This window comes from Rhinoraja longicauda, chromosome 22 (genome assembly GCF_053455715.1).
Source record: "Rhinoraja longicauda isolate Sanriku21f chromosome 22, sRhiLon1.1, whole genome shotgun sequence".
NCBI classification, from domain to species: domain Eukaryota; kingdom Metazoa; phylum Chordata; class Chondrichthyes; order Rajiformes; family Arhynchobatidae; genus Rhinoraja; species Rhinoraja longicauda.
The window spans coordinates 17,985,555-18,001,538 of record NC_135974.1 but is presented as its reverse complement, the minus strand read 5'-3'; the positions used below and the strand labels follow the sequence as shown (position 1 = coordinate 18,001,538).

Below are 15,984 nucleotides of genomic sequence, written 5' to 3'. Positions count from 1 at the left end.
GCAGGAAGCAGATTAGCAGGACTGGTGCGGGTTAGGATAGAGTTTGCAGATTATTGTCCTACGTCTCCAGGTTACCGCCTGTGTGGAGTTTGCATGTTCTCCCTATAACCGTGTGGGTTTCCTCTGGGTGCTCCGGTTTCCTGCCACATCCTAAAGATATGTGGGTTTGTAGGCTCATTGACTCTCTGTAAATTGTCCCGAGTGTGGGTAGCGGATGCAAAAGTGGGATAAAACTAGTGTGAACGGGGGGTTGACAGCCAGTTTAGACGATGGGCTGAAAAGTGTTGCCATGCTGTATCTTTCAATCACTCTAAAAAACAATAGCAAAGTGGTCAAGCCTTAACTGCTCTCTATACAAAGCAAAGTAGCCAGGATTTAAGGGGAATTTTTGGGGATGGGCAATTAATACTGACTCCAGCAGGAATGTTACCCAGAGGAATGTTTGGTGAGGAATATTTTGACAAGTAATAACTCTGAGGTTCATATCACCCATGAAACAATTAGGTCTGAAGACATTGGCAACATGCTGTATACACTGATGTTCATTTTGTAATGTTCCCAATGTTGGAGTCCAGAACTAGGGCCCACAGTTTAAGAATTAGGGGTAGGCCATTTAGAACGGAGATGAGGAAAAACTTTTTCAGTCAGAGAGTTGTAAATCTGTGGAATTCTCTGCCTCAGCAGGCAGTGGAGGCCAATTCTCTGAATGCTTTCAAGAGAGAGCTGGATAGAGCTCTTAAGGATGGCGGGGTCAGGGGGTATGGGGAGAAGGCAGGAACAGGGTTCTGATTGAGAATGATCAACCATGATCACATTGAATGGTGGTGCTGGCTCGATGGGCCGAATGACCTACTCCTGCACCTATTGTCTATTGTAATGGTCAGGGTCATTGTAGAACTATAGCTCCTGGTTGCAGCCTGGCTTGTGTTGAGTGATTTCTGCTTTGTTTTCTTTCCATGACAAATGCAGGAAGTCTGTCTCATTCGTTTTCACCCAGCCACGGAGGAAGAGGAAGTCACCTACATCTCGCTGTACTCCTACTTCAACAGTCGTGGCCGTTTTGGCGTGGTGGCAAATAACGCCAGACACATCAAGGACCTCTATCTAATTCCACTTGCTGCTAATGACCCGATTCCTTCCAAATTATTACCTTTTGAGGGCCCAGGTAAGAGCAGATTATTTAGAAACATGATTAGCAAAACGCCAGGTGAACAGCAACTTGCTAATAACCTGCTGGCTCACATTAGCACTTTACGGGCACATAACCTGGTATATTCATGTAGCCAAATAATTACAGGTGCTCCTCAACTTACAATGGGGTTACTTTCTGAGAAACTCATCATACACCGAAAATATCGTAAGTCGAATACATTTAATACACCTGATCACGTGGCCGGAAGCGAGCTGCTGCTCGCTACGGGTCGCTGCCGTTGCCCAGCGTTTGCACCATCGCAAAGTCGAAATATCGTAGGTTGAAGCATCGTAAGTCGGGGAGCATCTGTACACCTCTTTTTGAGACTTCACTCTCCTGTTTCCCCTGGTGTTAGATTTTTGTTTTGCATTATCTGAGAGAGTTCACTCTGCTTGCTATCCCTGTTCTTCCACAATCTGAGAGCACTTAATACTTGCGACATTTCTTTTTCCACCATATGTGGGAATCCAGCCTGACTGGAAGAATGTTTTGCAGACCTGGGATGGTGGGAGTGACTTGTCCACGATCTTCATCTCTTGCGATTGATTCTACACCCATTTCCCACAACATTGCTGTATGTTGTGGACATGAATGCTTCTCCAAGGTTTGTGGCATTTTGCCAAAGACTTTGCACCATTAAATATGTATATTAAATTATCCAGTCAACACACAGTAATGAGTGAAATCTGTAAATAGTGTACTTGGATAATTCTGGGGTACAATTGACAGCGCAATGTAATCACTACTTGGTATCATATGACTTTCTAGCAGTTAAAATCCATTCCAAAACGGATGTTAATGTAATTTTATCAGGTTGAGAGTCATTTTGGAGAGTGCTTGCAAAATCTATTGCAGTGGATTTGTTGAGTGTTTGCCATTGTCAGTCCAGTGTTACGTAAGCATGCTCAATTCAGACATTTGAGGAGAAACAAGTCGCGCTTAATCTTGTCTAACAAATAGATTGAGCAGTCTTAACTTCGTGGATTTTTGGAATGTACCAGAACTATTGGAGAAACTTCAAGATTAAAAAAAAGGTAAGTCCAATAAGTATGAAATGACTATCACTTGCGTGGCATACAATATTTTTGGTGGAGGCAAGCAAAAGGTATATTTTAGTACAAATTTACTTTCTCTTTGAGGTTATCCTATAAATTCATATACAAAAAAAACAAGCTTTTTCTGGCATTCTATCATATTATAGCTTTTTACTTCCTTTTTACTTCCTTCTCATCATAGGGTTTTGCAGTGAATTATGCCTTTGATTTTCTTTTAATACCATGATTTGTTTATTGGACTTCAATGTGCATGTTAAATTGCCTGACCAATGCAATGCAACAAACAGGGAACTAGAGCCATATACAATAGCAGCACAGTTTGGGGTAGCCGCAATAGAGTTTGGGGTTGGGAATTTTTAATAGTACCTCATCAGCTACAGATGTGTCCTTCATATTCTTTTTAAACTAAATTTCTAAGTATCTTTCTGTGAAGATTTTCAAGATGCATGCTACAGAAAGAAATGAACTGAGGCCATTTGGAGATGTAGAGTTCTCAGCTATCTTGTATTTCATCATTACATATTTATGGAGCATACTGTGCACATTTAGGATTTACTTTTTAGTTTCTTTTCTGGAACACTTTTTTAAATTGGGCGGTTTCTAATATCTTCACACCTGTGTATGTTGTGTAGAAAATGTATTTTTAATCTTGTAACTTTGTTTTTTACATAACTATTATTAATAAAGTTATTTCCAGAACATTGCATTTGGGATTTGTGTGAATTTGAAATGTCTGGCAGTGGATGGGGTCAGCGGCTGGCACCGTGATGCCAATCATGGAGATGTAACTCCGGAACTCTTAGTGTTTGAAGTTCAGAACCTTGTAAAGGATTGGGCATTTGGTATTGTAGGGTTTGATGTGGTCAGCAGCACCATGTTTCTTCAGCATTCAAGTCTCGGGAGACACCTTTGTATTTTTTTCAGTGTTGATGGGAAAGTAAGTCCCTGCTTACTATGCATTGGTGCAGTGGGTTCAATGTCTGCAGGTAACAGCTGCCATTTATATTTAACACCAGACCTATTTGCTCCTGACTAATTCTTTTTTTTTCTGCTTATGAAAATAAATATTAGAAAGTTCTATCAGTTCACACTTCTTTTTATAAACTGCAAAGAATGATACACCAGCAATGTATCGTTTAAAAAAAAAACCTTAGCACGTTCCATCATGATCTAATTCTAATGTGGTTTTCTCTGCAGCTCTGTAACTGTTGATCTGTTGTCAACAGAATGCTGCCAGTTTTACCTTTTTGCGTTTCCTATGTATTGCACTCTCTACATGTAGACTTACTGATCTCTGTCCAATTCCAGAGTGTCAACACCTGTTCATTTGAGACATTTGATCAAGTTGACTTTGCAGGCACGACTCCAACAAAGATAATGGACACACTGCTGCCATTTACATTGCTATGTAGTCTGTGTGACTGACTAAAATTTGATCAATCCTGAACACACCATTGGTAGCTGGGATTAGTTTTATCCTTGGGAAATTAAGCATAAATACATTCAAGGGAGAAAAAAAATCTAGATCCTTAAACCCCATTCCTGTTTTGCTGACTATCAATCTTCCTTCCTTTTCATGTTAGTGTTTAATGTGTCCTATAGTCTCTGGAGCACATTTATTGTCTCCTGGACAATAGCAATTCCTAACAATTTACTGCAGTTTATAATATTACCGTTATAGACGGGCTTTGGTTTGTTCTGTCCCAAAAATGTATATTTTGAAACTCTGGTTTATGCAGGAAATCTGCATGAAATTGGCTATGCATTGTTGCCCTGAGGGTACAAAGAGAGCAGTGTGGAGTGAGTGGAGTTACATTTTGTCAAGCCCCTTTCAATCCTTTTACAATTTACAACTGCTTTTATTATCACTTAATAGAGTGCCAGTTAAATTCAGCTTCACCGTTTGTGATGATGGGTTGAACTTCGCAGCTCAAATGCCAAAGATTACTAGTTGGGATATTGGTTCTTCATAAACATATTATTTTTGATAATCTCATCCTTTACAGTACCAATGAATCAGAAAGAATTCCAGAAGCATCATGCACCAGTAAATTGCAGAATTTAATCCCCAAAATTAGTCTAATGTAAAGATCTTGAATGCTGCTTTAATTGATATGATATGCTAAATTGAAATATGTCCCACAACAAAATTTGGAATGTGAGACTTTAGTCTTGATTTGATCTTTGCCTTTTTTTCTTTGCTGATCCTATCCTTTTTTGACCAGTAACTCAGCAATTCCTGTTGTGTGTCTGCACTTGAGAGAGATACAAAAGGTTGCCAACATGTTAGCAAGAGAGCATCTGCAATGATTGGATCTCCATGACATACAGAGATGATGATGAGCACTTGGAATCCCGAAAATGTCTGACTGCATCTCTGAGCTTGTGAAAACGCAGATTTTAATTGTGGCTGGGAAATTTTCCTTTCAGGTGCACCATCACTTCCCATCATTAGTACCTTCCCAGGTCTAACATTCAGTAATTGTCTTACATCAGCAATGTAATTTGGGTGTGAATGCACTAGTGTCAAGCATGTTTCATTGTCATATATACCAGGATTAGAACAATTAAATTCTTACTTGTGCAGCGTTACAAGCCCATTAATGCAATAACATACAGAAACATTTACAAATAATCAGTCATACAATAAATTAATTAGCAGTAATAAACCAGGTATTATACTAGGTATTACTTTGTCCATTAAAAAAAAATTGTCTTAACAATTAAGCACCAGTGAAACCATAATTACAACTTATTTTTCCCTTACAACCCCCTATACTCTGGCTTTCTTTTAGTTTGTATGGCAGTACATAATGAAAGATGCCGTCCATTTCGATGGATTGTAGATTGGGTGTCACTCGTGTTGGCTGTGTTTGTGTTAATGTCAAAGAGAGGATTATATCTCGCTAGGTTAGAACTGTAAATAGGACAATAACTTCTGCTAACAATAATCAGGAACTCATGTTAAGATTAGTGTTTCTAGCAGAAACACTGCAATAATTATATAAACTTCTATGAAATAACATGAGAGGTTCATACAGCACAGAAACAGGCTATTTGGCCCACTGTCTTTATGGTGACCATCAAGCAAATGTTTTTTGTTTTTTGTTTACTACCCACCTTTCCATCAACTTCCCCCAATTTCTACCACTCACCTAAATGCTACATGCAATTTACAATGGTCAATTAACTTACCAACTGCAAGTATTTGCATTGGGGGGGGGGGGGGGGGGGTGGCTCTCTTTCCACCAGAGAGCACCTAGTGAAAACCCTTTCTCACGAGGAGTTACAAAGTGCTGGAGTAGCGGGTTGAGAGGCAGCATCTAGGGAGACCATGAATAGGTGATATTTCCAGTCAGGGCCACTGTCACAGAGAGACTATGTGACCCCCCCCCCTCACTGACTGGACCGGAGATCAAGGTTCAACCCGACTCGATGGAGCTGCTGTTGAGCAGGTCTTCACGTGTACCTCTGGGTCGCTCCATGTTTCAATGCAATTCATGCACCATTTTGTAAAATGAGTCATTCATTGTATGGCAAATTCCTGACTACATTTGAGTCATTTATTGTATGGCAAATTCCTGACTACATTGGAAAGATATTTTGTGAGTACTGGGGAGATTGGGTCATTAGAGGATTAAAATGAATCAAACATCACCTGAGTAATGTTAGTGTGAAGAAGAGTCTCGACCCGAATCGTCACCTATTCCTTTTCTCCAGAGATGCTGTCTGACCCGCTGAGTCACTCTAGCTTTTTGTGTCTGTCTTCAGTTGATCAAATGGATCTCCTGTTAATAAATTCATCGTTGTCAATCAGATCAACAGGAAAACTTCCAGCGGCTGTAAGGAGGGGGCATCTGCTCGTGTTCCCATTCCAGGTTGTCTCCCATAAATGTTTATCAACAGGGGCAGGAACATACATGATGCATCAACCCTGTGAATCCCGCACATCTGTCATGAATATTAGCATGTGCTGGAGGGCAGCCTATCTTTGCTTTTGGCACAGTGCACTGGTCAACTCTTGAGGAGAAACCCTGGGATTTGAAAGGATCCAAACGCGTTGGTAGATCACTGAGGACCACCAGCAAAACTAAAGAAGATTGTTCTCAAATAATAACATTTGTAGAGTTTCACACAACAAACGTTTAGATAATTGGATGAAATAAGTCGAAATGCCCCTCCCAATCCCTCTATGTTCTCTGTAGGATCTCAGCCATGCAAAGTAAAAGCCCCTGAGTTCATTGTATTATTCCTTTGATCCTAGGCAGACATTTGAGGTGCTACAATTGCCAGGAAACTGTTGCAAATCACGATCCAGCCATGCCTTCAATTGCCACCCAACTGAGTATTCTGCTACTCACACAGAGTGGCTTTTGTCTATGGGGTTTTCAGGGTTGATGCAACCAGTAAATTAGGACTAGCATCTCTATCACTTTTTGTAATCAAGAAAATACAGTTAGATGCTCAAATGAAACATTTTTAAATCAAGAAACTACATGATGGCCCTCAATCGTAGAATAGTACGCTTATAAGTTATATTAGGAAATAGTCCCTAGTCGGATTTGGTTTGTACCTAATTTAATATTTTTGTCATTATCACCACAGATTAGTAAAAGGTTATGCTAAAAAATGTATTTCAAAAGAAGAAAGAAATAGCCAGTAGCACTTTCTCACAACCTCAGACTGTCCCAGAAACCCAGATTCATTACTTTAGAGAGGTCATTAGAAAATAAAGACTGTACTTGTGTGCAGCAACACCAAGACAACATTGAGACACGGGCTGGTAAGTGGCAAGGAATATTTATACCACAGTGCTAGGCAGTGATTATCTCCACAAAGAAAGTTCAACTCCAACCTTTAACATTTGGTGGCATTACCAACATCAAGGCTCTCACCATGAACAACCATTGACCAGAAACTCAACTGGACTCTGGCTACAAGAGCAGGTCAGAGGCTGGGTATTTTGAAGAAGTGACTCACTACCTTTCCACACGACAAGGTCCAAGTCAGAAATATGATGGGATTCTCTACTTGCCTGGATGAATGCAGTGTCCATACCAGCATCCAGGCCAAAACCACCACTTGATTGGCAAAGGAAGACACAAAGTGCTGGAGTAGCTCAGCGTTCCAGGCAGCATCATTGGAGAACATTGAGCGGTGACGTTTTGGGTCGGGGCCATTCTTCAGATCCTTGATTGGCACCCTGCCCACCACATTCATTCCCTCCTCCACAGGCACACTATGACTGCACTGTGTACCAGCTACACAATTTACTGAGTTACTGGCCCAGGCTACTGTGATGGTACCTCTCAAACCTGCAGCCTCTACCAACAACGATGCGAGCAGCAAGTGGTTTAGAGCACCACCATCTTCAAATTCGCTACTAAGTCTCACACCATCCTAATGGAAATATATCACCGTGCTTCATTGCTGCTGAGTCTAAATCTAGGAACTTCTTGATAACACCACTGTGGGAGTACCTTCACACGACAAACAGCATCAGTTCAAGATGGCTTACTGCTGCACCACTGGACAAATTAGAGATGGCTGAAAAACTCTAGCCTTGCCTGTGACATCCACGTTGCCAAAATGAATTTGAAATTGTATATATAAATTGTGCCAATTTTACTCCTGCCAAAATAATTACTCTTTAATCTATCTGTTTAGGAAGGAAATTGATTGAAAAACAAGGCAAACTTTTTGTTTTGCTTTGAAAAGCTGTATTTGATCACATCTGCACAACTATTGGAATAACTAGATGCAGAAAAGAAAATTCTGATTTCCCTCTGCTGCACACCAAGGTTTGTCAGGACTGACTGCCGAGCTCGTGCACTAGATTCAAATGTACAAACTTCAGGGTCATGGTTTGCGAACTAACCATAGCATTTAAATAGAATTACATTCAATTTTTCAAAAATAGCATCAAAAACATGATTGATAGTTGGTGGGTTTTATTTCAAATTCATTCTCCCAAACCAAGAATTTACCTTCGCCTAATAATATGCAATGTCCATATACATTGTGGCTTTCAGTTCAATTATTTTTGCATTTTGTATTCCAAATACATGCTTTATGTTTTTGTTTCAACTTTCTTATCAGTAGATGTTATTGATTTACAATGCGTTAATGCAGCAGGTCGAGGTAGGTTCCTACCTCCTGTTAAGTAAATAGAAATTTTCAGAAGATTTCATTTCTACTGGATCCCTGGTTCAGGCAGAATGGGTGTTAACTGACTGACGCCAATATTTTTTAGTTCTAAATAGTCACACTTTATGATGAGTTGCAACTAAGACGATTCCATTTCCCAGGGTATTTAAGACAGTTTCTGATAGAGCGGATTTTTTTTTTTAAATGACAAGTCCAAAATGTGTTTTGAGTGAAGGGTGAACAGTATCAGAGTGTGAATGTGGTTTACTGCTTTGGCGAAGGAGGTGGGTCAGGATTGTTCTGCCTTGGCGGACCTCTGGTCTTACAAATTAATATTAAAATAGCAGTTATTAGTTTAAACAAAGGCTTGGCAAGTAAGCATCCAGGCAGATCCACTGTGCACCGCAGCGCCCTCCGTCCTGTCTCGCAACCGTGCGTTGTGGAATTAACATGGGAATCCCATCCACAACCTCTTATTCAACTTCAACTTCAACTGCCCCTGCCCCTGCCCCCGCCCCTGCCCCCGCCCCCACCCTAAACCTCAGAGTAAGTATCTTTCAATCAATCTTTTTATTTCAACGTCCATTCCCAACATTATCTAGTTTTGTTTTTATCTCCCATGTTTTGTTCTTCAATTTAAAGCGTTTAAATGGAGTTAAAACATTTAACTCCATTTAAGTGCTAAAACCACCAAGTTAGGTTTTTAATTGAAAGGTAGCAGAAGTAGATTCAATGACAATTGTTTAAATACGTGAACCAGACTCGTGGACCAGGATCGGCGAGAGCAGGATAATTGGCTCATTCACACCTTCCTCGCCTTGTCTGATTCCAAGTCGCTTCACCTGGTGCCACGGGGTCTTCTGGTCAAGTCTGAAAAGTGAGATTGATTCAGCACCCAAGGGGAACATTTCGGCGTTGTGGAGGCTTCAATGCGCTCTTCGTCACCGGATAATACAAAATAACATTTGTCTTCAAGTATCTGTGATACCTCCACGTGGAATATACGGATTGGGATTGTTGGCCTGCCTCTAAAATATTGGCCCTTGCTTAGCGGGGGGGAATTCTTCAAGTCCCAATGTTCAGTGCGTTTTCCTGCCGTTCGACTTGAAATCGACTTCGGCGTTTCCATCTTTTACCAAGGCGGTTCGCATGGTGAGTCCCAGAGCCCCCCCCCGGGCCGCCCCCCGCGCTCCGCTCCAGGGACTTGATAAATTTAGTTGCGTTGCAATAGTTCTGGTTGAGGTCATTCCTTTTTATCCCCCTGGACCGCTGTTAGTTGCGGAGCATTTCCTAAAGGTGTGCGCCTTCCTCGCGAATGTTTGTATACAAGTGGGCCTGGACGCGTTGGACTCTGGAAGAATGAGGGATCTCATTGAAATGTACCGAATAGTGAAAGGTCTGGATAGAGTGGATGTGGAAATTATGTTTCCAGTAGTGGGAGAGTCTAGGACCAGTAGGCAGGCATAGCCTCAGAATAAAAGGATCTTTTAGAAATGAGGAGGAATTATTTCTTCAAAGATAGACGCAAAATGCTGCAGTAACTCAACGGGACAAGCGGAATTTATTCAGTAAGATTGTGGTGAATCTGTGGAATTCATTGCCACAGACGGCTGTGGGGGCCCAGTCATTGGGTATTTTTAAGGTGGAGATTAATAGATTCGTGGTTAGTACGGGTGTCAATGGTTATGGGGAGAAGGCAGAATAGGATTGAAAGGGAAAGACAGATCAGCCATGATAGAATGGCGGAGAAGACTCGATGGGCCGAATGGCCGAATTCTGCGTCTATGACTTATGAAACTGAACCCACAGAAACCCGAGTCAACAAATCACGCTGTGGCCATTCGATCCACCCAAAACATGCTCACATTTTGAAGAATTCCCCAATTTAATCCCACTCCTGTAATTCTGCAATTTCCTCCTCAGCTTTAAAAGGGTTTTTTCCTCCTTTAGGTTACTTTGTATCTTTTTGGGGTAAATTGCAGCCTTTTAAACAAAAAAACATAACCCTCTCCATATCCATTAACTTAAAAAATAATTATGGTAAAATCATTAAAAAGAATTTTACCAAAGTTTACATCTGTGACGTAGCGGTAGAGTTGTTGCTTTACAGCGCCAGAGACCCGGGTTCGATCCGGATTACGGGTGCCGTCCGTAGGGAATGTGTACGTTCTCTCCGTGGGTTTCTGCAGGTGCTTCGGTTTCCTCCCACACTCCAAAGACCTACAGGCTTGTAGGTTAATTGGGTTCTGTAAAATTGTAAATTGTCCATAGTGTGTTAGTGTAAAGGTACTCGCTGGTCGGTCCACGTTGTATGCCTGCCTTTATCCAGGTTGTGGGCGCCGGAGGAAGCGGTCAACATCAGCGCACTGCGGTGTGCCTCTGCCCATCTGTCTGGAGAAGTGGGAGTGCGAGTGTTGTGTTGGACGAGTTGGACGAGTCGTGGTGTAAACTCAGAGCCCATTAGAATTGCTGTAGTATGTTAGTTTGTACCATGCAAAGCAAAGCAATTGTAGCTGGAGGGTGTGGATGAGCGAATGGTCCAGCAATGAATCTGGAGAGTTCTCTTCCACGCTCCCATTTTGCATCCAGTGCGCTGGCGCAACCGAATAGAGTGATACAGACAAGGGTTCAAACGGTGACCGAGAATGGCGCTGACCCATTCGCACGAGGTTTGTATTAAGTTGTGCGCTTTAGTGTTGAAGCTTGCTGAATCATGAATGTAAACTAGTTTCCCTCGCTGTGGACTACGTCTCAGTCTGATACTTAGTGGCAACGAATTCATTGCCACAGATGGCTGTGGAGGCCAAGTCAATTGATATTTTTAAGGCGGAGATTGACAGGTTCGTAATTAGCATGAGTGTCGGGGGTTATGGGGAGAAGGCAGGAGAATGGGGTTAAAAGGGAAAGATAGATCGGGAAAGAGATCAGCCATGATTGAATGGCGGAATAGACTTGATGGGCCGAATGGCCTAATTCTGCTCCTATAATTTATGAACAGTAAGCGAACTTTACTACAGACATTGAAATCGCCTCGGTTGCTGTGTTAAGAGTCTTGGTGATGACCTCCGTCCAGATTTTCCCTATAAGTTGGACATTGCCAATGTCTCCATTCCCTCCCCGAAGTCTCCATCTTCCCAGCTGCTTCCTCCATCCTTTTCTCCTTTCGCTGCCTACTCCTATCTTCCCTCCGAATTTAGACTGTCAATACCTGCCAGGTTTCTCCAATCCCCATCCAGCACTCCGCGTGGTTTTAATAGTTTTAACAAAATGGAAGTGTAGAATGTTCGCGGAGACGGGATGGGGCGCCACGGATCGTGATGTGATTACTTAAATCTTGTATGCAGATAGAATGTATGTGTAAATTAAATCGTGCTGAATAATATCCATATTGACCAAGCTTTAATCTCCCAATGCTGGAGGAAATCAGCATCTGTGGAGGGAAATGGACAGACTATGTTTCGGGTTAGATCTTCCTTCAGACTGATTGGAATAGAGAGAGAAAAAACTACAGCGATCAATCTGAAGGGTCCCAACCCGAAACGTCGCCTGTCCATTCCCTCCAAATATGCTGCCTGGCCCGCTGAGTTCCTCCAGCTCTTTGTGTTTCGCTCAAGATTCCAGCATTTGAAGTTCCTTGCGCTTCTATTTAATCCTCGTTTTCTCTGTAACAATCGCCAAGTTCTGTAGATGAGAACATTGTACTTGATTGGAGGGATTGGTCCAACTCGAAGGAGACCGTCCGTGTTTAGGAAGGAACTGCAGATGCTGGTTTACACAGAGGTCAAACGCGAAATTGTGGAGTACCTCAGCGGGTCAGGCAACATATCTGGAGAAAATGAATAGGTGACGTTTTGGGTCAGTTCCCTTCTTCAGTTCTTGGTCTTCCGTGGGCCTGAATCGCCTGATGCAACTTCGCTTTAACTCAGATTGAGAGAGTCCTGGTTTTTCAGAACGTCGGCGGGACATTTTGTAATATAAGAAAATAACTGCAGATGCTGGTACAAATCGATTTATTCACAAAATGCTGGAGTAACTCAGCAGGCCAGGCAGCATCTAGGGAGAGAAGGAATGGGTGATGTTTCGGGTCGAGACCCTTCTTCAGACATCAGTCATTCAGATGCTGCCTGACCTGCTGAGTTACTCCAGCATTTTGTGAATAAATCGGGACATTTTGTAAAATTCGCAACGTGTTCCGCCCGTTTTTGTTTCTTAGTTACTGGTTAATGGAGATCAATTTAAATGAGTTCTGATATATTAAAATGTGTTTTTCTAAATCTCAGACCAGTGGGAGACGGGATGTCCCCAGTGTAAGTGCGCTGGAGATCACACCGAATATTGACCACATTATTTATCTTGTCCGCTGCAGGTTTGGAAAAGTGTCGACCCAATCTCATCCTGGGGCTGGTCATCCGGCAGAAGGGCAAGAGGCGGCAGCAAGATCCCGAGCCTGCCAGCCTTCCTGAGTCCGAGAAGCCTGAAGCCACCACCTCGGAGGAGAAGAGGAGTCGGCTCTCTGTGGCTGAGGAGATGGAGGTGCAACGTTACACCGCGTCCATGGCCAGAGAGACCAATCTCGCCAAACCCCACGCGTTGTCCGGAGAGCCGGCCGCCTCAACCCCACCTCAGGTCTCCCCGCCCGCCGAGCTCCGCGGGGAACCGGTCCCACCAACGGCGAAGGTCCACAACGCGAGCACCGCCGTCCCGACGCAACCACCGCACGCCGCCAACTCTACAGCCGCGCCCGGCGGCTCCGCGGCCAAAGTGGCCAACCCTCTCCAACACATCCTCCAAACCCTCTTCGGTGGCAAGAAAACCTTCGACAAAGCCAAGGACTCTCCCGATTCTGCGGGCTCCACTCCGGAGCCAGAAACGGGCACTTCCTCCACCCCTCTGATAGACCCCATCGTCCAACAGTTTGGGCAACTGAAAGAAGACAAAGCGGGGCCCGAGGTGGAGGATGATGACAACCGGCCCTATGACCCAGAGGATGAGTACAAGCCCGAGGCCGAGAAGGTCTACGACCTAGAGGATGCCTACGATCCGGCCGACGAGACCATCCTGGAGGAAGCCATGGTGACTGTGGTCGGGGGCGCAGGTCCAACCTTGGGCTCCAAGAACAGCGGCGCAGCCCCCAATATCTACCTCCCTCCGCTCTCCGCCGCCTCGTCACTCCAGGAGCAGCAGAAAATGCTGGACACCTTGAACAAGCAGATCGAGGAGCAAACGCGCCAGGTGGAGGAGCAGGAAGAGGCACTGAGGCAGCAGCGGGCGGCCGTTGGGGTCTCCATGGCTTGTTTCTCAGTTTCGGACGCCTTGATGTCTCCGCCGCCGAAATCCTCTCAGAAATCCGACCCGTTCGACATGTCGGAGGCGGCCACTGGGCAGCTTCCTGGCCCCGAACCCACCCCCTCCTCTTCCGCGGGACCATCTCAAGTGATTGACCAGCGCCGGGACCCCCGGCAAGCCGCCGTCAGGAGAGCGATCCCCAACCAGCCCCCGGGCGTCCGGAGGGAGGTGCCCGGGGAAGGCGCGCCCGCTCCGGGTGACCAGCTACCCGCTCCTCCTTACAGTAGCCCAAGGATCCAAGGCGCGGCGCCCACCGGCGGGGCTGGACTTCTCCAGGAGCCCGCGGCGCCCGCCGCCCCGGCGGACGGGGGTGTCCCGGCTCCCGGTGGGATGTCGTCGGAGACGGTCCAGCCGCCGGTCTCTCTGGAAACGATGCCGGCGCCGGTGTGCGCACCCCAACCGATGGCTTTGGTGGACCCGGTGCAAGTCGTCCATCCTCCGAGCAAAGGTCTCCTTCCCACCCCGAATCTCCCACCCCTCCTGGGGCCCACGTTCACCAGCGCCGGCTGCTTCCCCTCGCCTGTCCGCGGACCCCAGAGCTTCGGGAACAAGCAGGCCAATTTCCACCCTTCCGCCATGCAACAGGCGATGGGACCTTACCCAAAGTACCAGCGTCCTAACAACCAGCCTGACTTCAACCGGGAGCCGCGACCTCCGTTCCAGCAGCCGCGACCTCCGTTCCAGCAGCAGAAGCCACCGTCACTCTTCCCAAGAGGAGCTCCGGGCCCCCGGTGCCGCTTCCAAGGGCAGCCGCACTCTGGATACGGCAACCAACCTCCCCACCACGGGGGCAACCAACCTCCCCACCACGGGGGCAACCATTCCCCGTCTCCCCATGAACCGCCCCCTCCAGGTTCTGCTCCCAACGCCGAGTCCGAGGGACAACGACCAGGGGCGGTACAACCTCAGGAGTCCGAGGCCCGGGACCGTGAGCGAGCCAGGGGTCACCTAGCGAGACCCCGGGACCGACAGGAAGGCCCCCCGTACGAATCCCGCTACGGGCCAGAGCGAGGAGACGCTCGCCACCCGGCCGAGCGGTTCCGCAGGGGAGCGGAGGACAGACGGAGAGACAGGGAGCGGGATTATGGGCGGCCGTGGGAGCGGGACAGAGACCGGTCGTGTAATCGGGACCGGGAGTGGGACAGGAGCAAAGAGCGCGATCGAAGCAAGAACCGGGAACGGGAACACGAGCGGGACCGGGAGCGCTACAGGAGGAGGGAGCGGGACAAGGGCAGGGAGATGGAGCGCAGCAGAGACAGGGAGCGAGGCAGGGAGCGGGAGACCGACAGGGGCGAGGAGAGCAAGAAAGCGGCGAGCGAACCCTCTGCTCCCAACAATATCAAGCCCGAGTCGTGAAGCGTCCAGGGCGAGACTGAGCGACTGATGCCGGGTCTGTTCACCCGCGGCGGAAGGGATTTGGACCGGAGTCCGAGCGGGCGACGACCCGACACACTGGACAACTCAGGACTCCGGGGACCGGTTACCAACTTTGCTCCCGGCCCAACCAGACTTTTGCACCTTTTTTTTCTACATTTTTATCAGACCACGGTTCTAGATTTTAAACGGTCTCGAGCCGATACAATCCTTTTTTGTTTGTTTTGATAACTTCTGATATCACCAGTGGCCGTTTCCCGGGCACAGATACATCTCCGCTCAAGACTGTTGGCGAAAAATGCTTTATCCTGGACCCGCCACCGCCTTCCCCTCAGGGAGGCGAAACCAACGTTGACGGGGCACCACTGGATTTCGGGACGTTTGCCCGGCCATGTCTCTATGAATGGTGACCCCAGGGACGGATGTGTTACCCAATCCAGAGTGGCTGCGGCCGAGGGAGAGGAGACAGTGTGGGCTCCAAGAGGAAACTCCATCCCCATTCTCTGTACCTAGAGTTAAATATATTTTTAAACGGTGGCAGTGCGGGGGGGGGGGGGGGGGGGGGATGAGAAAACTGCAACGCCGAATCTGAATGAAATATTCTCGTCGTTTTGATATTGGTGTTCATTGTGGTTTGCTGGTGTGACTCCGGCTGGTGTCCGTGTTGGCGTGAAGGGCTTTCTCACTGCACCTGTCCTCACGGCCACCTGTTGGGGATGTCCTGTCTGATCATTAAATCTTCAGGAATCCTTTTGTATGTGTGTGTGTGTGTGTATACACTAAGAAACACGCCTGCTCCTATACGTGAAGCTCGGATAACGGCAAGAAAGAAGTCATTGGAATCTTCAGTCAAACTCCGGTGGTGGGGGT

General features: G+C 46.0%; 1 protein-coding gene across 4 annotated transcripts in view; it reads left to right on the top strand.

The window, feature by feature from the left end:
* Positions 1 to 15,646, top strand: part of LOC144604453 (death-inducer obliterator 1-like) — a 114,582-nt gene extending 98,936 nt beyond the window's left edge. For all 4 annotated transcript variants that reach the window (XM_078418890.1, XM_078418889.1, XM_078418892.1 and 1 more), the window contains exons 17-18: positions 970 to 1,165; positions 12,761 to 15,646. In XM_078418890.1, coding sequence (XP_078275016.1) covers positions 970 to 1,165; positions 12,761 to 15,096 — 2,532 coding nt within the window. In that variant the 3' untranslated portion in view covers positions 15,097 to 15,646. The remainder of the gene's footprint in view (positions 1 to 969; positions 1,166 to 12,760) is intronic.
* Positions 15,647 to 15,984: the final 338 nt, after the last annotated feature.